A 25,824-nucleotide genomic window follows, 5' to 3' on the forward strand; every position below is an offset into this window, starting at 1 on the left:
TTGTAACGGCACGGCACTCGTTTTGTTTCGGGCAGAGTGCCTGTCAGCTGTTGAGCTACTGTTTTAGGACAGATACATGTTCCGCTGAAGGGTAGTTGCTAATGAAAGTTGTATTTTTGTCATAAGGGACGTTTCGTCTCTGTTAAATTCCCCTGAACTCTTCTTTTGAGGACTACAAGCCAGTTCATCATGAATGTAAGTAGGACTCGGTGTGTACGTTGAGATTTATGCTAATTATTGAACGTACGCTTGCAAAATATTGTCAGTTTTTCACACTGGAGTTCATAAAAATGTGCGGGCGTTTTAATTACGTGTTAAGGTATCAGCTGTTTTGTTCTTGCATTTTTATGCTGTCATTTACGTAAATACAGATGTCGGTTTACTTCATACAAATTTGGGTAACATATGGACATACTCAACAGCTTAGTTAAATTTGGGCTACAAATTTTATTAAAATACTTAAGCCAAAATTGGTTAAAATAACCCAGCGTTTTAGAGTGTGTAAACCAAACAAAACAGTGTTTTTATTGATTTTACCCATGTCAATTAGAGCTAGTTTTGCTTTGGACTCCAAAATAATGAGTGGACTTTTTATACAAGTAGCTTAACCTAATTATTGTTACATTTTTATTCTGCCACTTACATAAATGCATCTGTTAAAAACAAACAAACAGATAGACAAAGCAGTGTTAGTGTAATAACCAACAACAGTTTCAACTTTTATTTTTTAACCAACTAAGGACGTTGTTATTTTATATGAATAGTTAGTAGTACATCTTTGCAAAGAATGACAGTCTTGTGCCTTGTGCAGTTTTACCTCATTGCAAGATTTGAACATGACAGAATTACTCTTGTACAATTTTGATTACTCTCTTGACCTGTTTATAGTTCTAATTCTAAAGTTTACTAAGCTACAGCATTTTACAAAGCAAATAAAAGACATATTGAATATTCATGCAGAAGCTTACACAGCTGCTGTGAGGTAACACTGGAAAGTCCTTGATGCCACACACTTGTATCAAAAGACACTTGTCTCTGTTTGGCAAATGGCAATCTGTCTAGAGAACAGAAGATATGCTGTGCTGGACAATACACAATGCAAGTTTTACAGTAAAGTTATTATATCCTTGAGATTTAATATGGAGGAGGAAAAAAATGAACATAATTTGGAAATATATAAAACAATAAAAATTTTAAAAGGACCATAAAACAATTAAAAACAGTTTAAATGAATTATTCTGCTTTCAAACTACATTAACTCATTTAATGTAGAGAATTTAATGTGAGAAACCGAAAACTAATGCCAAAATTATATTTCTGGATCTCTCATCTGCTTTTAATTGTATTTCTGTTTAAAAACAGATATATTGTAAAGTATGCAGATGATACCCCTTTGATGAGCCCTTTAAATATAGAGAAGGAAAAACACGGGCCTGTTCTTCTTTTTAGACTAGTGTGAAAATTCAAATCTCCTAAATATTCCTAAAACTAAGGAGATGGTTATTAATTTTAGAGAGAGAGAGAGAGAGAGAGAGAGAGAGAGCACAAAGTTAAACTCATCCCACATTAAATAATGGGGAGGAAATTCAGTTAGTAACAAATTCTAAATATTTGGGTGTGATATTGGACAAACTTAAGTGGGATGTATGGACTGACTGTAAGGAAAAAGCTGAGAATCTGCTTTTTAAAGAAACTATTGTCTCTTAATATTGACAACATATTGTCGATCATGTTTTATAGTGCTTTTATCAGCAACATTTTGTGTAATCTGTTGGTATGTAAATGCTTTTGAGGCCCAGAAGAGGTTAATGGGGAAGGTGGAAACAACAGCCAATAAATTGATGGGATTAAAACTAAAGAGCATCATTGATAGTATATAGAAAGAAAGAATATTAAATAAGGCTATCATGATTGTCAATGGTGAGAGACATCCTTTAATCAAACACCTTCCAATTGTTACCATCAATTTGTCGATATTGCATTTACAGATGCGTAAGAAATAGGACAAATGTCCTATGTCCAAATGTCAGATGTCTCTGTGAGTGTATACTGCAAACGAAATTTCCCTACAGGGACAAATAAAGTTAATTAACTAACTAAAATGGAAACCATTACGATATGGCAACAGTAAAAAAAAATTATTTAAACACACATTTTTTTAAAATTTAGTTAACATCTGTTTTATTTACTAAAATATTTAGACTAGAATTGAATTAAATTTTTTATATGTAGCATATTGACTTGTTCAACAACAAATAATTTTATAATAAACAACAACAATAATCATTTTTTAAAAACATGAATAAAACTTCTAAAATGATTTCTTTGTTAAACTGAATAAGTTTCATGACATCAGTTGATTAGACATGCATTTTAAATTATTAACATATTTTAAATCTAGAAAAAAAAATATAAAAAAATCCAGAAAAATAAATAAAACAAATATTTATATACTGAAATAAAATGTGTTATAATTTTAGTGCTGGTCAAAATTAATCACATCCAAAATAAAAGTTTGCTTTGACATAATATATGTGTGTGAAGTGTGTATTTAATATGTATTTATAAATACACACCTGTATGTACACACTTAAAAAAAATATTTATATTTAGAGATCTGGAGCTCATCTAACAGAATAACGGTCCAAAAACGAATACACCCAAATATATGTTATATAAAAATATTAAATACAAATTTAAAAGAGGAAAAAAAAATTGAGAAGCAAAAAAGAAAAAAAAAACTGGTTGAAATTTTGTAGGTTGTAATTAATTTTATTGCAATATTTAGCTTGAATTTAATTGTATTGTCTTTCAATTTCTAAATATGTTTGGTGACTAAAATCTTTAATAAATATATCTGTTTAATAAATATGTTTTGTTTAAATGCACCAAAATACATAGCCTATTACTGAGAAAGATACAAATATTCATTTTCAAAATGGGGTGTACATAATTATGCTGAGCACTGTATATCATACAAATTTGATATAAATTTGAATATCTATGTAACAAAATTGTTTTGTATAGCTTTGTTTCTGTGTAGTATCAGATATACATAAAGATATTTAAACAGACTTTTATTTTAGATGTTACACAGTAAAACCCCAAAAAATGAAGGTAACTCAAACCATTTGAGGAAAGCGATTGCAACAAACCATTCGAGTTAAAAACCTAATCTTTATGAGATGAGTACTGTGAACTTAACCCATTTAAGTTGAAGTAACAAGGTATTTAATCAACTCTTTACCTTCAACAGTGTGTTCAAAACTCTTTTCAAATGAGTAGAATTAACTTTCAGTCAATTTTGAGTTAACTACACTCAATTCATTTGATAAAGTTGACTGTTGGGTTTTACAGTGTATTAATCACATTTAATCTTTGCCCAGCACTAATTATTTAAATGTAAATAATAATGCTGTCTGTAAAATTCCATGTTATTTTAAGTCAAACTCATCTTCGTATTCTGGATTCAGTTAACAACATAATACCGCATCTCTGAACAGACTGCACGGAATTCTCAAATTTTGCTTGTGAAGACAGGACAGCAGATGAACTCTTGATTACAGCAGGACATGGAATGTTCATCCTAAGCACAACAGGGACCTCCTTGTCTCCTTTTGCGCACTTGCTATTACAAGCTTTTTTTTGCTTCAGTCTTCAAGGTGCTGTTTCATGCAACTCATGATGTGTCACGAGTTCATGCTTCCTCTTCCACACCTGCACGAAGGACTGGAAAAGCTGAATCAGCCACCAATCCAGTCTGATCTCCAAGATATCGGATCATTAAAGAAAATCAAGTTTAGAATAGAAAATGTGACGATAAGCATGAGGGTAGCATTGGGTTCTTTGCAGCGTGGATTAAGATTAGATCTTTATGCACTGGCAGGGTTAAATGAGCTGTTTTGACAAGGTAATAGAAGCGTTATTAATGTCTGTTTATAGGCTCTTCCCTTGGGATTGGTTAAAACAACGTCGGTCCTTAAATGGAAACACGTCAATATTTACAAGCCTGCTTATTATGTGCTGCTTGTGTTGTCTTTTTCAGATGTACTTTGAAGGTTCCAGTAATGTCACGCTGTTGTTTAATTTCTGGGATGTGCGTGGACCTGCAGGTACAAACAAGACCCAACATGGTTATACATACACAAAATGACTGTTTCGATTCAACAATCTTGCTTTTTTTTCCTGCACGTTCAAAACTAAAGTTGTTTAACTTGTTTTCTTGTACATGTGATTTCATTTTAAAGGGATAGTCCTGTGAATGAATTACCTCATGTGTTATTTTCATGTTATATTTTTCTTATACGTGTATTATGTTTTGTATTATATTATTTCTTACAAGGTTCATTTATTTTTATATCTGTTTTAATTTTATTTTAGTTTAGAGTAGTTTTAATCATAGGTAATTCAACTAATTGCTTAATTCTTGGTAAAACTTTAAAATAAGGTTGCATTGATTAATATTAATATATTTACTAACAAACAATTAACTTTACAGTACTTATTCATCTTTGTTAATGTTAGTTAACAGTAATAAAGTATTAATATTGCTTTAGTAAATGTGAAACAATGCTTGATAAATGCTGTACAAGCATTGTTCATTCTTTGTAATCAACTAACTTCAACCTTAACAAAAACCTTAAAGTGTGAACAAATTGTTTTAGGTAACTGCCAAAGACACACGTCTACATTTATTTTATTAAATATATTCTTTTTTAACCTCATGTTGATTCAAATTTTTTCATTTTATTTTTATTTTTCACGCAATGTTGCTCTTTTTGCTTTTTTTCATGCTGCAAAATAGATGCAAATGCATCATTATTTTATATGACACTTTATTCAAATGAACATGGTTCTGTGTGAATACCTTCACACCCACAACCAAATCACAATACAGCAGCAGTCTTGCTCGAGTGACATTGCACACAATATATTGTAATAATTCACAATGTACTTTGACTGGTGGAGTGGTTAATGATCTGGGGTAGAAATCAAACGTTTGCAGATTCAGGGAGTTGGTGAGGTGTTATGGCTCACATAAAAGTGTCATTTTCACCTTTGGCTTCAAATCAGAATATCAGGTCAGTCAGTTCAGTTTTTTTTTGACATTAGGCTCTTTTTTTTTTTACTCCACCTCTATGGATGTGGGTCATTTTTTTTTTAATGCGTTAAAGCAGGGGTGCCCACACTCAGTGCTGGAGGGCCAGTGTCCTGCAAGGTTTAGTTCCATCCCCAATCAGACACACCTTGGCTAGCTGATCAAGCTCTTACTAGGCTTTCTAGAAACATCCTTGCAGGTGTGTTGAGGCAAGTTGGAGCTAAAATCTGCAGGACACCGGCCGTCCAGGACCAAGTTTGGACACCCCTCCATTAAAGGAAACTCTCTACATGTTTTTTTTTTGGAAATGGGCACCTAGTCACCTAGAGTTGAACAGTTAAGTTTCACCAATTTTCAATCCATTCCGCCAATCTCTGGATCTGGCAGGTGCACTTTTAGCTTAGCATAGCATAGGTAATTGAATCGCATTAGACCATTAGCATCTCTCTCAAAAAATAGTTTTGATTTTTTTTATTTATCTAAATCTTGAGTTTTCTGTAGTTACATAGTAACTTTTTATTTTCTGTCAGTCTTGGTACACTATTTTCTAGGTGTTTATGACTAGGAACTATACTCTCATTCTGGAGTAATTGAGGAACTTTGCTGCCATGCCCTGGCTGCAGCAGACACAATGAGTATGTTTACATGGTCACCAATAATCCGATTTTAATATGATTAAGACAATACTCTGATTAAGAGTCTACCATGTAAACAGCGATTTTTGATTAATCTAATTAAGGTCATAATCTAACTAAACAGAAATCAAATTAAGACATGTGTGGAGTATGCTGATTTCAGTTGCATTATTGAAGTGCAGTCCAGATGTAAAAACCTTAATCAAACTATTACTGTCGTGTAGGATTATTACCACATTTTGCAACAGGATAGTCTATATATACACACACACAGTTGTTTGAATAATTCTCTGCACCTACCGAATCAGTGAAGGACCACAGACACCTGCATCGCGAAATGCGGATGGGCGTGCAGTATCAAATTCTATTAAAACAACACTCTTCCAGCAGTTCGTACTCGCATCCAATATCTCATTTGTCACAGGGGCAGCATGAAATGTTCCTGAATGAAAGTGAAGGTGCCAAACTGCAGTTAAAGTTGACAAACTAAAAATGAAACATCCAAAATTACATGAAACTCCAGAGGAAATGTGGATAGCGCGTTGACGCAATGACGTTAATCGAATTATGTGCTATGACATGCAAAACAGGATCATGAATGGAACATTTAAAAAAACATTTAAAAAAGCAATATTATGCAGAGCTGTTGCTTAGGTACTTAGCTGGCAACTGTTTTAAGCATTGTGCAGAAAGTGATGAATTGAATAATAATAATAAATGGATATTACTATAACTATTATTAATTAAATACATTTTATTTGTCTTTGTAAACCTGTTATTCATCACTTATTATTAGTGTGGGAGAAAGTTAAACTGCTTTATATTTTTGTGAAAGACCACAAAATTTATTTTGATTAATAAAAATTTTAAATCGACAGTTCATTATTCAATTCAATTCTGTCTTTATTTTGAGTCAATTTAATGGGTCATTGATAAAAGAAATGTCTTTTTTTGATGATTTTAAAAAAAATTATTATAGAAAAGAGATATTTACAAAATGTTGTTAATTTTATCTAGTTTTGCCTTTAAGCCAGAGAAGCTCATAAATTCAAAACACTTTCTGTCTTTATAAACATTAAAATATATATTTAAAAAAACAATTCAATATGATTTACTACCATTTAACCACTATTAAATTAAGTTTGCCTGTATAAACCTGAAGGCCAATATTTAAACTCAAACATTTTTGCTTAAACGGTTTAAAAACCATCATTTTGAAATTTTAATTGAAGGTATTAAAGGCTGATAGCTGTTTGTTTGTCTTTCTACAGGAATGGTGCTGTCAGTGTTTGTAGTTCTGCTACTCACAGTGATGTACGAGCTTCTGAAAGTGTGGAAAATCACCATCGGGAAACAGAAGCAATCCCCCAACACAAGTCCCTCCACTGCAATGTCATTCTCTCAAAATAAGCAGTCCTGCTTTGCCACTGTCATCAGGTGTCAGGAGGGAAGCGGTTCTCTGGCCAACAGCCCTTCTGAGGTCTCATTAACTCCCACTGAGAACACAGGCAACACTGCTGACTCCAGTACAGCTGCTAAGAGGAGGAGGTGATGCTCACAGGACATTCAGAAAACACAAATGAGCAACAGCTTACCAAGAAATGTTTTGATCATGCATATCGAGATGGGAAAAAAAAAAGTACCTTTAACATTAACCCTTATGTGCTGTTAGGGAGGTTTTCATCCACTCTGGGGTGATTTTGAGTTTTAATTTGTCCATAACTATTCTGTGTTTCAGCTAGCAGAATGATTTTTGGTGACAAATATTATTTAGACACATATTTTAAGAAAATGCTTTGAATAAAAAAAGCGATACACTCTGGGCAAATCTACTACCTTTTTGTTATGTTCCGAATAAAAACATTCACTGAATTAAACTGCTGTAAAAATGCATCGGATACATTATTTTCTTTTTTTTTTTTTTTGCATAAATCTGTTAATCTGCCTCAGTCCTGGTTAAAACTACTAAATTGCTTAGAAAAATACAGCATTTTAACTCTGTAACAGCCAAATTCATAAATAAAATCCCTGATTTAGTGAAATAAACAAAACAAAAAAAAACTAAACAACTAAATTCAGACTTTTTTTTGCAACTTCTCTGGCTACATCTTCACATTTTAGGCAGAAAAAATTAAATAATAATTGCACTTGAGTAGAAATTCTCCTTTTCTGCCCCTTCTTTGTAAACTTTAGTGATGGTTGTGTCTGAACGTCCCAGTACTGTAGATCGGTAGTTTCTAAAATACTCAGACCAGCACATCATGTCATCAAAGATTCCACTTTTAATGAATTTAATAGAATTTTAAATCTTTTTAATGTTAAGATGTCATTCATACTTAAATACTGGTTAAAAATGGAGGTAAATTATCAGAAATGACCTTTAAATTGTTTATTTTTTACATTACAAAAGGCATTAGTTTTACAATCAAACAAATTTGACATTTTTTCCCGTAAATTTCCAGCATTTGGAATTTTTTTGATCAATTCAGATATTTTGCTCACAATTTTGGGTTATACATTTCCAAATTTCTTAGAATTTCAAATTTGTGTTTGTCAATTTCGATTTGTAAACTCAATTGTGATTATCAGGTACAAACAAAAAAAGTCAGAATTTGAAAAATAATAAATAAAAATAAATTAATTAAAAAAATAAAATAAAAAATAAAAAGAAATGTAAAAAATACATTAAAAATATATACAAAATAAATGACAATATTGACTTTTGCCAGAATGCGAGTAAAATAATATTGATAATTTCTCACATTTCTTTTGTCTACATTTTTCGGAGTTGTAATTGAATTTTTTGCTGTTTCTCTCAATACTGACTTTACAACTGAAAATTGTAAAAATAAATAAATAATATTAGCAGCACTTCTGGATTAAAAACTTCTGGGGGGGGGGGGGGGGGGGATTTCTCCTTTTTCTGCTGTAGTGATGGTCGTGCCTGAAAATCCCAATAATGTAGATGAGCAATGCCTAAAGCCCAATTTCTATACAGCCCATCATGTCATCAACAAAGATCCCACTTTGAATGTCACTTGAATCACTTTTCTTGATTCTGATGCTCAGTTTGACCTTCCTAAATGCGTTAACTACCATGTGATTGGCTGATCAGACATTCAAATAACAGCAGTACTTAATACACTGGCCTTAGAGTTGATGATTCACACCTCCAGCATTCACAGCTAACAGAGCTCCTCATGTGTGTGTGTGTGTTCAGGTGGATCCTGCACTGTCTCCAGACCGCAATCCACATCGTCCAGGTCACCCTGGGCTACATGCTGATGCTCTGCGTCATGTCCTACAACATCTGGATCTTCCTGGGTGTAGTCACGGGATCCGTCTTGGGATACTTTGTGGCTTTTCCTCTCCTGAATCACACTTGAGAAGAAAAGAATTAAAACAGCCAGAAAATGTTGATCTCCAAACACTGAGGGCTCAAGAGCAACAAGAAAGGTTTTAGATTTTTGCCATGCCAGGTTTGTGAGCCCACGATATTGAGACATGACATCTAAACGTTGTGTTTTTAAAGATGATGCACTTATTACTTGAACCAGTTGTAAAATTGGTTTAAAAGACTCATTGCGAAACCTCATTGCGAACACATTATCTTACATTAAGATTGGTGTTGAATGTGATTTTAAATTTGAACATCACATTGAACACGTGAAAACTGTTTTAGACTTTCTACTGATATAAATAATAAGCTAATTTTTCAGACACTCAAATGAATGTTTAGCTGCTGGTTGTTATTTTGGGAAATCGCATAACATCACGTTTGATATTAGCGTTGCAGTAAACTTCCTACATGACTCAAAAGCAGGCGTACTTTAGTCATGTTGGAAATGACTGCCGAATGGGGAACAAAAGCATTGGTTTAGAAGAGAGATGCAAATCATGTGGCCTTAGTTAATGTTCAGCAGGAGCACAGAGACACTGAAACTGATTGACTGAGAAGAAACTGGAGACCTGCAATCCTCACCGCAAACATTTAAATGTGCTGGTCATAAACACACACACACACACACACACACACACACACACACACACACACACACACACACACACAGACACACAGAGGTGTTTTTTCGTTGGTTTGGTCATTACTGCAAGTGGTCATCATTTTAAAATGGATTTATCAGATTAAATGATCTTGTCCAGACTCTTCTGTCTCTGTTATTTAGTATAGAGGAGATAAGTTGCACCGTACAGATTTTAGATTTCAGCCAAAGCGGTCATGTGCTTCCTATTTTGTATGTGAACTTTTAGTTCCAGTATTTAGACATTGTAGACAAAATGATTTTCCTTCCTGTGAAACTCTTTTTTTTTTTTTTTTCATATTTCTCAAGTGCCATCTACAGTTGAGGTCAGAATTATTAGCCACCAATTATTTTTTTTCCCCAATTTCTGTTTAACAGAGAGAAGATTTTTTTTTCAACACATTTCTAAACATAATAGTTTTAATAACTCATTTCTAATAACTGATTTATTTCATCTTTGCCATGATGACAGTAAATAATACAGCTTAAAGTGACATTTAAAAGGCTTAATCAGGTAAACTGGGCAGGTTAGGGTAGTTAGGCAAGTTATTGTATAACGATGGTTTAGTCTGCAGACTATCGAAAAACTATAGCTTTTAAAGAGGCTAATAATTTTGACCTTAAAATTACTTTTTAAAAAAATTTAAATTTAAGGAAAAAGTATTATCAGACATATTGTGAAAATTTCCTTGCTCTGTTAAACATCATTTGGGATTTTTAAAATAAAAGAAAATAAAAAATTGAAAATTGAAGGGGGGTAAAAACTGTAAATGGAGATCATTTTTAAAATAATTTCAAAAATTTCTCTCATTTTTAAAATAACTAATTTCTAATAAATAATTTATATATATATATATATATATATATATATATATATATATATATATATATATATATATATATATATATATATATATATATATATATATATATAAAAATAAAAGTACCATTTAAAGGCATAAACAGACAAGTTTGTTCTTAAGCCATTCAATAAAATAATAGTTCTCAACTCTCTGGGTCTCCCCAATTTGTTTTTCTTTTAGAATTTAAAAAACAACAACAGCTTTATCGGAAACTGTGACTTTTTCAGTTTTTAAAAAGAAAAAAATTGGGCAAGACTGGAGAAGGCAAAGTGGGCATAAAAAAAGTGTCACACTTGTATTCTTTCAGTCAAAAGTGACCGACCAAAGGAAATCAATAGGAAATGTCCAAAACAAAAAAAACTATTTCTGAAATTGTGTACAGTTTACAAATCAGCCACAATGCTGAAAAGAGTATACAGCAGTGAAGGGGTGACCCTCTTCAACAAAAAGAGTGGGATATCGACACACCCACGTACACAAACACACACCCTTATAGGCAAACACACCTATAAAAACTCCAGTACAGAGCAAATTTTTGAGAACATGTGAAATCCATTCAATAACTCTGTCAATGCAGGAAAAGCTCACAGCAGTGAAGGAGTGACCCTCTTCAACAATTAAGTGGTATATCAACACAACCACAAACACAGAGACGCACACAGCTATGAACTATCGTGTCTGTAATAGAGCAAAGTTGACAATGTGAAAAAAAACAACAACCGTCACAGTTCAGGAAAAGCTCACAGCAGTGAAATTTTGACTAAAAGGCTGAAATAAACACACACACCTATAACAAAAAATGTTTATTTATGTGAAAAAGATCCTCATGTTTTATGGAGAGCTATTCAGACATCTAATGGATACACTGACATTAGTGTTTGTTTGTTTTTTTCCCCTCATCCAGGTGGTGCTAATCTGCCTCCTCAAAATTGTATTTGAATGGGAGAGTCTCTATTCTAATTAGATATTCTGTACTAATTAAAAAAGTATAACAAATAATAAAAACAATATTAATCTGAAAAATCCTATTGAAATTAACAGTGAAAAAAATAGATTATTACTAGATTTAATTTTACCCAAATCCTCTTAATGCAAAATCATATATACATTACCAAACAAACATTTTTTAAAATGTTTTTCCTTGGGGGAAAAAAAAAGAAACTGCTTTTTTCCCCCAACCAAACTAAAAGAATTAAAGAGCCCCTATTATGAGTTTTTAAAAATTACTATCCATGCAGTGTGTACCACCGCTCTAAGTGAACGGAAACATCCAGCTGAGGTTTAAATCTGAAAGTGTTCTGTGTTTAAAACCATTTATTCTTTTGAGTGGACTTAGGGTCAGATGAATGATTAGTCCTTTGTTTGGATATTTTGCCTATACACGCGTTGATACAGGGCATCGCCAAAAATGTACTAGTTCTGGTATAACGTGAACACGCCTTTCCCTTTAGACACTAGCGGAGCGTGGGGCATCATATGGGATTGATCATGACACGAAGATGACAATCACCCAGAGATTGCCAGACATGTGGCTGTGGGGAATAAAGGGTTAAAGTTCGTTCTCATATACTCTCTACTACATGACCATGGTGATCGTTTCTCTCTGTCTAGCGCTGAACGCAGACGACCAATCACAACAGACTGGGTCATCAGACTAATCAGCGCAGATTAGCTTCGCGTTGAGGGGTTTGGGAACAAATGAATCGCTGAACAAATCATATGGAAGTCGCAGGGATAATTAGGTAAAAATATATGAATATTATAAGACATCGAAAGTGTTTTTGACCTTGCATGAATATCAGTCTATTGTTGGAGACCCCCAAAAGCAAAATATGGCATTTTATAATGCAAAATAGGGGCTCTTTAAGACTTGAAGAATTAAGTATTACATGGAAACATCTTAAATAAATTAACACAACATGCATGTCATTTCAATAAGTCATTTATTTATCCATTGCTTCCTTACAAATGCAACAGAAGCTTTAGAATATATCACAATGAACAAACTCGTAAAATAAATAAAGATAGCCAATGACAAATGTGGGAGGAGCTAAATGATGTTGCTTTAAGATAAACAAGCAGAAAACATTCAAATATAAATACGTAATGAATAGTTAACCATTTTTCCTCATTCTAGTAAAAAAAAAAGAACAATCCCACATCCACTTCCCAGAACAACTCAATTCCTCACACAAATGCATTTTAGCAACTGCACTGGACCGTTTTTTCCCTTTCAGTTTGTAAATGTGTGCATGAGTAGGACTCCTCAATGTTTTCCTCAAACTATGATCCAAACTGACAAACCTACTTCAAACTGCTTGCATGAATCGTAATGACTTCAATCTCTACAACACACATAAACTGGAGTACAATCTAATGTCCAAGACAAGTGTGTCTGAGCAATAAACACACATTATTAAAACTAAAATCTGCTCACCCTCAAAACCATCTCGAATAAGATTTAAAACCATTATTAGTTGAAATGATGGTGTTTGGTGATTCAGAAAATGCAAGTTACTGGCACATTCAGAGTCAAATATACAAATACAGACAAGACAAAATGAATACCTCTGACTTCTGATGAAACAATTGGTCAATGCAAGAACTTGAACATTATTTACAATATAGTTGAGGACTGTATGCAGAGTCTGTGTATTAAAAGGTAATTATTTAGCAAATAACATTCAGACTGAGCATTTCGCTTCATAAGTCCTCAGTGTATCATCAGGATTTGTTTCATCTGTATGTGTTTTTTGACTTTTAAAACCTTTTTCTTTTAAAGGGCACCTATGATGAATATCATCTTTTGTAAGCTGTTTGGACAGAAGCATGTGTAGGTATAGTGCAGAGATGCCCAATCTAGGGCCCGCTGGCCAAAGTTGGCCCATGGTATCTGCTTCATGTCTGTCACTGTGCTGTTTATCTGACGCAACCGAGGCAGAGATTGAGGCCCCTAACACATTTTAGTTTTAAAATGGCGTTTTAGAATGAAAAGATCCACGTCCACACTGGCGTTTCACCTAGCATTTCTGAATAGATCTCCGTCAACACTACACTGCACATCACGTGATCACACACACACACTCTGGCATGCGCTGCAGCATATGTGCGCGTCTGAGCTCCAGGCAGTCAACGGGTGCTCTGCGGACACCTCCCCAGATAAGAGCAGCGCAGGTCGGACTGTTCAAGGATCTCCCGCTGGATTTCATCTCACTATAGTTGTTAAACGTGAGATTTAATTGATCTGGTCTCTATCTAACGAATCTTTGGTCTTTTGAATCTGTTACTTGTTCTCAGGTAATGTGTTTTGGCTGAGCGCAAAGTGTTAATATATTAATTTATTGACCGTGTACACTGATTCTGCTTAATTGACTGATCGCTAGCCTTTATTTCCTATAATGTATAAACTTATTGTACGTTATACTTTTATAATGGCCATTATTGATTATTAAATCTGATATTCAGCAAAAGAGAAGGTATGTTTCATATTATTTAAAGAAAATGAAAGGAGGCAGTGATGTTATAAGCTCTGTTTTGTTATAAATATGCAGACAGTGAAGATGACGGTCATATAAACATGTAGATACACAACCTCTTAACATTTTTAGTGTCTGTTTAACTGCAAATATCAAAATGAAAATAGGCAGTTCCTTATATCATGTTTTCATTTTATTGTTAAGATAGTGAAACAACGTAGCAAGAGTGATGCGAATGAGGTTATAGAGTAGCCTACACTGTTCCCTTTGAAGATTTACCCGAAGTGTCCTCGGGAGTTTGTTTTCCATTTCAAACTTGCGAAGTCTGAACTTCAGGAAAGGGAGCAAGACTAAAGTTTGTGCTCATAATATTGAGGGGGAAAGCCTCCATCAGATAGGTGAATGTCTGCAGCCACACCTCTGTTTTCAGATGTCTCAGTATACACTATATACACTAGCATATACACTAACAAGGAGCAGCAGCATTTTAAAATCAAAACAGCCTCTTCGGTGTTTTCAAAATGCTCAGTTTTCTGCGCTCAAAAACTCGGGTGTAGTGTGGACGGATGGCGTAACCGTAGCAAAACTTTTCAAACTAAAACGTATCAGTGTAAATTGGGCCTGAGGCACACTCTGACAGGAACGTGGGAACGGTGGGCAGGGAGAACCAGCATTAAAGACACACGCAACAAAAACAGCTACAGTGTGTTCAAAGCAGCAAATTCTAATGCTCTGAAAGGTCTAATAAATCATCTGATGAGTGTTTTGAGCTGAAACTCAAACACATTCTGGAGACACAAAAGGCTTAAATCTTGAAAAAGGGGTAAACTAGATGCCCTTTAATCTTAGATGGCCTGTGGATGAAGAAATTACCTTATTATCTTTCATTTTTGAATGAACATTGTTGTAAAATGCCTGAACAGAGAGCCGTCATTAAGATAAGTCACTTTAAATATTTCCACAAAGTAAAAACTACACACATTAAAAAGAAAGCTTTAATTTATTTGAACGCATTTGCAGAGTTCTTGTATAAGTGCTTAATTATGCAGCATAAATACATGAATTAGTGTTTGAATAAAGTCCACAAGTAACGGAAACATAAAAAAAAAAAACAAGATATGACTGTAGTTGAGATCATCTAACGTAGCCACTTCACTGTAAGTAAGACATTTACCAGATTTGCATTAATACTAACCTCCTCGCTGATGTAAAGAGGTGAAGCGTGTTGGTTTACGATCAAACTGCAGTCCGAGTAATGACTACTGGAACTGTCCCAGGAAATCAACAGTCAGTTTATGAAACCTCTGCCACATAATAATCATTAGTGTGGGAGTCATGAGCAACATAAAATCAAACAAATATGAAGGCACATAAGGTGATAGAAATCTATATATGGAGAATATTCAACACACACACACACACACACATTTCTTAACGATAAACATTTCTCAATATCTAAATTAAAGCAAGAATAAAACAAACTAAAATGAACGCCAACTTGGCTGAAATATCAACCATAAACAAAGAAAAAAAGACGTCAGGTTTCATTCAAACCTCACTCAGAGCAAACATCTTTCACCTGTGATATCGATTTCTGGTTTCTTTCCCAAAGCAGCATCATCATCATGCCGAGTGTCTAAATCAAAGCTGGGTGTTTCCACCAGAGTTAACACCACCTGCTCTGCGTCCACCTCCTTTTCATCTGTGATAGGCTGAGACTCTACTTCCTCGACGTTCTCATTAGCTGGAGACTGAAATCCGCTGTCATCATGGTGACGAGGACTCGAGTCGGACGACGTTTGAGCGAATTCTCCATCAGAGTCGGTGGCGGGGTCTTCCTGGATGGCGATCTCGATCTGCTGAATGGCGCTCTCGATGGCGGACACACTTTGCTGCTCATCTAGTGTCTGTTTTGTCATTTCGGAGTCTTCGTCAGCCATTTTGGGAGGCAGCGTTTCTGTCACAACAGTGATGCGTTTCACCTCATCGCCCTCTTCCAAAGCCAACACCCCATTGGTTAATGGCAAGCCATGTTTTTCAGCAGGTTCGACCACTTCCAGCACAGGGTTTATGAGGTGTCGGATCTCATTGACTTTGTCTGGAGAGCCTGTTTTCTTCTCGGCTGTTTTCAGAGGGCTTTCTGTTACTATATCCAGTCCTTCGTTTTCTTCTGGGATGCCTTCTATTCCTGGCACCTCCTGGCAGGACTCGTAGGGCAAAGGCATCCCATCGATATTGATCATGGACACTATTTGTTTGCGTTTCCTGTTTGTAGCTTCTCCCCTTTTCTCGCTTTTGACTCCTCCAAACTGTCCTCCCCAGTCGATGGTTTCGTCACCCAGCAGGTGCAGGTTGGGGTCACTGTTGGTCAAGACCATGCTGTCTCTGTACAGGTTGTGTCTGCGCTGGACTGCAGCTTCTTTCACAGCTGCAAAATGGGAGGAAGGCATGAATGAAGAATGCATTGAAACACTTTAAGGTTCAGAAACGTCTTATTAGGGGCCGTAGATGCTCACCCATCATGATGTCTTTAGTGACGGACAGTAGGACCAGCTCCTCAAAGATGTTTTCTACTAGGATGAATCTAGAGAAGTCCTCAAAGATGAGCTCCTTGAACTTGGGCAGATCCTAGGTGTAAAAGATAAAAAAAAGTCATGTTAAAAACACCACCCTTATTGTTAATGCTTTATAATAACCATTATTTAGACCGTTACCTATAGAAGCTGAAGAATCCAACTAAGGATCTAAGAGTCCTTGTAGCAAACTTATGTTTGTGTTGCTTCAAGAAAGCAACCATTCATTTGTGATGCGTTTTATTTTCATTTGTTTATATTCATTTATTCTACACTTAACTATTTTATTTAATCATATGATCATTGCTCATTTATATAATTATCATTATATCATTTTATTGATCATTACTTAATGATTTGATTAGTAATTTTCCATTGCTGTTGCTTGTGGTATAATAACACTTGTGGATATTCTGAATCATGCGCAACAAAGATTATTCAATGAATTCAGCTCTTTCTTTAGCATCATTACATTGTCTCCTGCTTCTGCTCCTCTCTGGCTTTCTCGGTCAACTCTTATTTTGATAAGAGACTGTTAATTTAGTTTGAATACTGGTTAACAGGTTTGGGTGTTAGCGACTCGGCTGGCTTGTTGTCTGAATACCCAGAGAAAAAGACGATCTGGCATCCGGGGCTAGATTTTGTTTATCTGGCATGGAGAGTGTGATTTAACAAAGCTCAACAACCAACAAACACATATTCTTAAACATCAACAAATTCTGTTGTACAGAAATAATTACTACTATTATTCAAAACAGTAATTAAAATAAAATACTAATAAATTAATTAAATACCTGTTAAAAGTAATAATAATGATAAAAAAATACTACCAGTTATTAACAAAATGTTATGACAAGACAAAAGAAAATAAGATCCAATTAATAATAAAGTTTCCAAACAATAATAATGATTCCGTGACCAGGAGAAATGCAAACGTCTGAAGTTCATGGAAGACGCAAAAGTGCACATGTTTGCAAACCCACCTAAAGTTACAAACAATGGCGCTGATGAGAGCGATCACGTGGTGAATGTTGATCCGCCAGCCGAGATCAATCGAGTGTTTTCGGAGAGAGTGCTGAAAGACTCGGTGGATCAGCTGTTTTTAAATGCTCCGCATCTCGATACGTTGCATTCACTGCGTGTTCACTGCAAATGGCTGCTAAAATGTAAAATCTCTGTTGCTCATTCGCAGGAAGACGATGAAGGCTCTTGTGTTGAGCCCAATGAGCCTTACATCCAAAAATAGAGCAAGGTGTTTCTTTGGCGACATTGCTTTGACTCACACGCTGAAAATGGCATACATGAAACAACAAACTAAGGATATGGTAATGCGCGGCTGTCAATCAATATTGGTGGGTGGGGGAACCGCACTCCTACGTCAAGTTGTGGTCGGTCTCAAAACTTTTCCAATTGGTCCACTGTTTTTGTTAAATTTTGTTAAAGTTGTTAAATTGAAAAAAAAAGGACTGGGTGTGTTTATATCACCCCAATATGATGGTCTATACAGTATACCTACACACACATCTGTCCAAACAGCTTGAAAAGTAGATTTTTCACCATAAGTGCCCTTCAAGACCATTATAAAGTAAATTTCAGACTTATACAGGACTAAATGCTAAGGATTTTTTTCTAATGGCATGGTTGGGCCAATGAAAAAAGATTTTAACATGTCTCATCGAAACCATTTTAATTTAGTTCTTAACCAGATTTTTTAAAATGTCAAGACAAGCAAAATTCAGTTAAATTATTTACTAGTTAAAAAAAAAACTATAATAAACTAAATTTGTACAGCTTGTCTAAAATACACAGAGAACTTTTAAACAAATGTTATTATAAGGAAGGTATTTACATCATATTGGTTTGATTGAGATGGATTATTGATAATTGGTCAGCCCGATTGGGTAACTACATAAACAGAGGAAAATTAAGACCTGTTTAAAAGATTTACCTACAATGCAAAATTGTATTAAATTTAAGACATTGTGTTTTTGAAATTTAGGACATTTAAAGACTTTAAGACACTGCATACACCCTGGAGAAAAATGTGACACGTGTGGCAAGGCATAAGAAGAAAAATATTGAAAAACTAAGAGAAAGGTTGATTCCTTGTACGAACCGGGCAACAGGACGGCGAGAGTTGTTTCAGCATGTACGGTATGATGATCTGAAGCAAAGCCTCCCTGAAGAACTTCTTCCTCACCGTGCTGCTGTCATAGTCGTATTTCTGCAGGTCAAGAACAAACACAATTAAAAGTGAAGAACAGGGTCAAAATAAAGCAGTGATCCAGGAGCTGTGCATCAGACTGACTTTGAGGACTCTGTCCTGGCAACGCTGGATGCTCTTGCACAGATCCTCTCCGCTGTGGCCGTCTAGACTCTGATGAAGCAGCTGCTCAAACGTGTACACGGCGTCGTCCATTTGCTGCATACACATACAGAGGCACTTTAGACTGACTATCATCAACTAATGTACTTTATATGTAAAATTCCAGAAGTCTGTGTGTAAATTTATGCAGAAAATTTAGATTAACCTGAGATAAAAATAATATTCTTGCTATTTTTTGGTTTTGGCATTTTCTTAGTTGTTTTATGTTCAATCCACTTAAATGTGTAAAAACAATTAGGTTAACTTAATCAATTTGTGTTAAGACAACATGAATGAATTGTGTGGAAGCCTGTATACCAAATAATAATAATAAAGGAGTTAAAATTCTGTTCATATAAATTACCCAGATGACCATGAACTATTTACCAAAAAATAATCTTGAGTGAGTGAATAAATCAACGAATAAATGAATCAGTAAGTTAATAAATCAGTGAGAGAGTGAGTGAATCAAATTAACTAATCAAGGAGCGAGTAACAATGAATCAGTGAATCATTGACTGATTGAATGAAAATGAGTGAGAGAATGAAAAAAAGAAAGTGGCATTTTTATTTTAAAACAGACATGGGTAAAATAGTGTTCTAATACAAGCCAGTGTAAAATCATTCATATAAAAATGAAATCAAACTATTTATTTTTTATAATTGATCATAAAACAAATTTATCACAATCGATAAATAGATATCACAATTCAGAATTCTTGCTGATACAAGAGATAAATCCCATAGATATTTACATTATTACATGGCCTATGCTATTGTTGTTTATTGGAAGGAAGGTTTCAATAGAGCCACCATTTTAGTACAAGGTAGCGCTCCTTTAAAATGCATGTGGGACCAATGTGCAATGGAGGACTGGCCATTCAGAGCCAGAAACACACACACACACACACACACACGCGCGCACACGATCGGGTGTTTTCCCGTTTTTTTTATTTATTTATTTTTTTTATTTACGTAAATTACAATTTCACATCCCTTTTCTACACTGATAAAATAAGTGACTGCACTGGCATTGCCGACAAAGAGCTTGTGTTTGTGTGCATGGAAATGTATTATCCTCCCTACCTGTTAAGTTTGATCTAATCCATGTCCTGAAACACACCCCCTTCTCCTGCTTTCACTTTTCATTATAACAGAGGGAGCGATTCGTTTGTGAATGAATCCCCATTATGAACGTCTCGTTTGCTTAGCCGACAATAATACAAGTGTCTAGCACTGCAGTCATATTTCATTTACTTTGCCTTATGCTCAGTGCAGTAAGTGATTCTATTATCATCAATACTTGTTTAGCACAAAAGTTTGTAACATACAAAATCTTAAAAAAATGAAATCTTACCTATCAAATGTTCTGCCTTTATGCTTTGTCTGCTCGTTACTACACCCGTACACAGAGCTAAAGTTTAGCATCTTCACACTGGCTTTACTCTTGACTAGTGCGGTTGAATGACTTATCCTGGGAGCGCTGTATTTATTTATTTGTTTGTTTGTTTGTTTGTTTGTATGTATGCATGCATGTATGCATGTATGTATTTATTTATTTATATAATGCCACATCAGCAACTTATGGCTATTTTGTGGCAAAAAGGATATACATAAAATATTACATGATGAAAACAAATACGTGTTACATTAAAAAAAAAAAAAAGTTACTTCGACAAATAAATAAAATATAAATATTTAAAATTCACACAAAAATATATTCAGTTAAATATGATTTTTCAGTTCAATTTTTGATAAATAACTTAAAATTCTTCCTGGTAGTACCTTTTTAAAAATGTCCATCAAAGAACTCTCCTCAAAAAAATTGTCTAATTGTATTAAAACTTCCACATTCCAACAGAATATGTTTTAAGGTAGTGATGGTGGTAATTACATTTAGGTGGTTCTTCGTAATTCAGTAAATATAAATGTGTCAGCCTAGAATGTCTAATTCGACATCTAGTATAGACAGTCTGATCATGCCTGGTCTCAAAATGATCATTTCCTAGGAGCACTGTACTGGTGGTGCTACTGACGTATGCTCAGGGTCCGCATGCGATATCTAGTGTATATATATCTATGAATAATTCCTAGTGGTTTGAAGCACAATGGAAAAAGTATCAAGATTTAAAATGACTAGCATTTGCATTTGAATTATATATTTAATATATTTTTTCATTATATTTATTATTATTTTATTATTATTATATTTTTAAATATATATAGTTATATTTAAATGGAGTCATTCAAGATGTCATCAAATGATTCCTTCCTCAGGTCGCCTGATAAGATTTTTATATTCAGAAAGTATTTGTATATAGAAACTATCAGTCAATATTTTTTGCTTTGAAAAAAGTAATCGTTTTTGTAGCACATTTAGTATTACACATTATTGTTACTGCTCTGATGCTACATATTAGAGCCAGTACACCTGCAAAAACATGCATCACCTAAGGGTGGCGCTCATCAACAACAAACAGCATCTCAGATTTATTTTTTATATTCATTAGCTTAATGTTTAATGTATGAACACTTTTTTTGTGTTGTTGTTGTTGTTGTTTGGAACCAAAACATGAATGCAGGCTATGGAACGATTAATATCAAATTAATTTCAAGTGTAAGTTCCAGGTACTGCAAAAACATGTTAGGCCTTCAACATGGAATATGTAAAAATGAGAGTGCGTGTTTGAGCAGAGAGACCTGTCTCATGAGGATCTGAGCTCTCTGGATGAACACTGAAGGGCTGGAGACGTCACATCTCTGCTGGAGGCCTTCCAGGTTCAGCGTCTCCATTTTCTCATAGCAGCTCTGCATCTTCACCGGATGGAAGGCCAGCATGGAAATCTTGTCCATATACTAGAACGAGTGTAAAGAGACGTTTATTGAAGCATTCATTTTAGCTGAATATGCGAACATTGGGTGCACTTACATGGACGCGTTTAACCTCATTCTGAATAAGAACATATTATGATTGAGGTGTTTACGTTAGTCACTTTTGTTATCATCAACAATCCTGTTTTACATTTTACAGTACACAGATAAACTGCAACTGCCATTACATCCTACACAATGCCATCCAGTGATCCCTATAGAATTTCACGTATCAACTATACAGTGTGCCTTCATTGTGGTACCACATGCAGTCTCATTTTTATGAAAACTTCAAGGGCAATCATATATGTGCAAACAGATGGCAGCGGGTATGAATTACTGCTCAAAGCCATAATGTGCTTTTGTTTGCAGTCAAACTCTTTCAAAATAAACAAGTAAATATGCCTGTATTCTCCTATTGAACTTATTCTGCAGTGTGATTTCTGCGATTGTTTTAATTCTTCCAATTCAAAGTACTTGGTCCACACAAAGAAGTTTGTTTACACCTGTACATAAATATATGAAAATACTAGTTTGCAACATCAAGCAGCATAACAAGCTGTTTTTTTGTGTGGCTAAAAACAAAATCAAATGGAACCAAGCCAATTAGTTTCCAATAGCTGCATTAGCTCTTATGAAAATGTTCTGATAATGATTTTGGTTCCTTTTCTGCACATTGCTGTCTACAGAAGGTCAGAGAGCTCTTGGATTTAATCTAAAAATCTCCACTTACAGTACATCCAGAAGACAAAAAGATCTCTTGGGATTGAAACAGCATAAAGATGAGTAAAAACAAGTTTTATTTTTGGATGAACTAATCTTTTAGTAATAAAAAAAATCTGTTTACAAGGTATATTCTATATTACGTCCCGTGTTGGTTTCTCACCTCTCCCAGTTTGTCTTTGCTGCTGTCGTTCATAGTGTTCTTGCTGACCTCCACCAGCTCTCGAAAAAGGATGTCCCTCACTTCAGCAAATCCTCTGCTTGTGGGCTCCATGAGGGCCTCCAGGATGGAGTGGATGTAGGGCTGAATCTTGCTCCTCACAAACTGTTCAATGCGGGGTAACACCAAAGCTTCAAGCAGAGGATTAGACAAATATTAAAACAGAACTTCCTTTATGGTAAAACCAAAGATGTCCAAAGTAGCAGCTGTGGGTTAAAGTTGGCCCATTGTAACCTTTTAATTTCAAGTGGTGCTCACTGCAGAGCCACATGGGCAGAGCTGAGCTCCAGCAAAGAGGAGCTTGAGCTCCAGCTCCTCCTTGCTGCACTTCTTCTACAAGTGATGTCACTGGGGGTTGGGGTTAGGGGCAGGGTAGGTGTATACATTAGGTGCGTACGACTTCATGCAGACTTATCCAAATCGGTCTTAAAGCGATGCATGCCAGTTAGAAATTTTGTCTGGCTTGATGCTGCTCAAAGTACTGCAACAGCGGTCTGAGAACAGCTGACCGATTCAGCCAGTGCAGCGTCTGAAGAGCGACTACACGAGCTGCGATGACGACACCGTGATATTACACGATTGGCCGAGTTCACCGCATGACAACAACCACGTGTTTCGGGTTTATTTTTGGACAACTTTCATCTCACAAAATTTCAGTACAAACAATTAACATTTTATGCCATCTCTACCTTGTACACATCATGCTTATTAAAGACTACAAATATTTCACTGCAGTATCATCTTTTGATTATCATCATTGATCCTGACACCCCTATAAAGGTTTCTTAAAGTAAAAGAAAATATTTTATTAAATATAAAAATATGATTATAAAATATATTTTTTAAATAGTTAAAATATTTCAAAAATTTATGAAATAATTTTACAAATATTTTAGATTTTGTGCTTTAATAGGCCTATTCGTGGATATTTATTTCCTTGTTATGCTCCCTCTCATTTTCCCCCTAATTCTCATAATTCCCTTACTGTTTAAAAATGAACTATAGTTCGTAGAGACTGTATTCTGCTTTATTTATTGCAACAACAAAAGATTTACAGTACAAATAAACTTTTGAAAGTTTGTTGCAATAAATAAATGATCACGCCATGTGATTGGTCATCATGACTGCAGCAAATTTGAGTGTCCGGCTTGACGGCTCTGTTTTCAACTCCGCCCCCGCCTGCGCTCAGCTAATCTCGTTGATTGCCGGCTGCATCAGTGTTTCATGTTGAACGCACCTTAACAGCTTATAGAAGACGGAGCTGAGGTGAGCTCCACCCAAGTGGCTCTGCAGCGAGCACCTTCTCTATTGATTTGGCCCACCATCCCATCTGAGAATGATGGAGAGTGTTGGGGAGAATGCCTTTAACAGAGATTGTCATTTCTAATTTGACATACCCTTTTGTTTTGTTTTTTTGTTTGTTTGTTTGTTTTATTGCTCAGCTATAAAAAAGCAAACTGAATGTTTGAAGCTGATGAACAGTAAATTAATCTAAGTTTTTAAATATTGTTTTAAATACTTGATTGATAGTGCAGTGTTTCCCAACCCTGTTCCTGGAGGCACACCAACAGTGCATATTTTGGATGTCTCCCTTATCTGAACCATTCATTTCAGGTTTCTGGGTCTCTTCTAATGTTCTGATGAGTTGATTCAGGGGTGTGTGAATAGGAAAACAGGTTGAAAATGTATACAGTTGGTGTGCTGTCAGGAACAGGGTTGGGAAACACTGGAATAGAGGACCACGCAGAAGACATCTGCGAGCAAATCAAGGCAAAAACTAGTATAACTCCATTCTGTTAAAAACGAGATTGTTTTTGTTTACTATAATAAGTTAATTTTAAAAATGAATAAAATAATAATAAAAATAAAAAAATTATAAAAACAAAAAATTAAATAAATAATAATAATAATAATAATAATAATAATTATTATTATTATTATAATAATACATACAATTTTATAAATAATAATAATAATATAAATACATTTAATAAAATGTATAATGTTTTCAGTTATTTTTAAATATAATTAAATTAGGAAATAACCCATGGCAACTATATTTAACTTCGGCCTTGGTTTTCGGCCTAAAGTTTGGTTTTTGACCCTTTATAAGAAAAACCCAGCACCCCTGGGTTAAACAACCGATATGCTAAATATGTGTGTACACGTTAAATGTAATTCGTATCATAGTAGTCTTTTTCTGTGAATGCAGAGTTCTATGCACAACGTTTTTTTTTTTTGTTTTGTTTTTTTTAGGACTGCTTACAAAAAATTAGGAGCGCAGCTAAAGATTTAGAAACTCAAACAAATCAAGTTTAAATTAGTATACTGTGAAACTGCTATTGACAAAATGCCATCAGTGATAAGCCAAGCTGACCATTAGGAACTACAAGAAAAGGTTAGAAAAGGAAAACTCATGCTTAGTTAAATGTCAATGTTTTCTAATATGATTGTTTACTATACACATATAATGAAGGTTTTAGCAAAACATCTGTACGTCAGTATGCATGTACTGCAAACCTTCACAACGGGAAAAAAAAGGTTCATTGCAGTATTTTGTCTTCTAAAACAACTGTGTGAGCATACAGTACATAGAGTTATTGGGAAAAGCTCATCTATGGCGAGTCAGTCTGACCACAAAGCATATACTACCTTCTAAACCAGCAATTATTTGATAATGTTTAGGTTTTGGCACTGTGTATGTAACTGGCATACAGTAACTATACCTGCATAATGAATGTCAGCTGATTATCAAGCTTAAAACTTTATCGAGCTGAACTCTTAAAGAAAGCTCTGATGGATTTCAACATAACACAAGCTGACAAAGCTCTCATTCTCAGAAAGGAGAGGTTGAAATAAAAGAGCAGCAATGTATATTAAGACTAAATTAATGTTGGTTTTGGATAGATCTATCATATGAGACCTCCAAAAATCATTTAAAATGGCATAATGCAGCACTT

General features: G+C 34.6%; 2 protein-coding genes across 3 annotated transcripts in view; one reads left to right on the forward strand and one right to left on the reverse strand.

Annotated features, from left to right (window-relative positions):
- Positions 1–9,896, forward strand: slc31a2 (solute carrier family 31 member 2). 2 transcript variants are annotated; one of them, XM_056447167.1, is made up of 4 exons: positions 1–195; positions 4,046–4,112; positions 7,005–7,281; positions 8,954–9,896. In XM_056447167.1, the coding sequence occupies exons 1-4, from the start codon at positions 190–192 to the stop codon at positions 9,117–9,119; spliced, it is 516 nt and encodes a 171-aa protein (XP_056303142.1). In that variant the 5' UTR covers positions 1–189; the 3' UTR covers positions 9,120–9,896. The 2 variants fall into 2 exon arrangements, with proteins under 2 accessions (XP_056303142.1, XP_056303141.1); XM_056447166.1 differs by lacking the exon at positions 1–195 and adding an exon at positions 3,704–3,910.
- Positions 9,897–15,093: 5,197 nt separating this feature from the next.
- The window catches only part of niban2a (niban apoptosis regulator 2a), a 50,824-nt gene continuing 40,093 nt past the window's right edge, over positions 15,094–25,824 (reverse strand). The window contains exons 9-14 of the mRNA XM_056446005.1: positions 22,808–22,995; positions 21,751–21,906; positions 18,994–19,107; positions 18,802–18,909; positions 16,629–16,740; positions 15,094–16,540 (exon numbers count right to left, since the gene is read on the reverse strand). Of these exons, the coding sequence (XP_056301980.1) occupies positions 15,672–16,540; positions 16,629–16,740; positions 18,802–18,909; positions 18,994–19,107; positions 21,751–21,906; positions 22,808–22,995 (1,547 nt within the window). The 3' untranslated portion in view covers positions 15,094–15,671. The remainder of the gene's footprint in view (positions 16,541–16,628; positions 16,741–18,801; positions 18,910–18,993; positions 19,108–21,750; positions 21,907–22,807; positions 22,996–25,824) is intronic.

Source organism: Danio aesculapii, chromosome 21 (genome assembly GCF_903798145.1).
Source record: "Danio aesculapii chromosome 21, fDanAes4.1, whole genome shotgun sequence".
Lineage (NCBI taxonomy): Eukaryota > Metazoa > Chordata > Actinopteri > Cypriniformes > Danionidae > Danio > Danio aesculapii.

Excerpts from the sequence above, each read along its gene's own strand:
- slc31a2 (XM_056447166.1), top strand. Across the intron at positions 4,113-7,004 it reads GGATGTGCGTGGACCTGCAG|GAATGGTGCTGTCAGTGTTT; the intron begins GTACAAACAAGA and ends GTCTTTCTACAG. Across the intron at positions 7,282-8,953 it reads ACAGCTGCTAAGAGGAGGAG|GTGGATCCTGCACTGTCTCC; the intron begins GTGATGCTCACA and ends GTGTGTGTTCAG.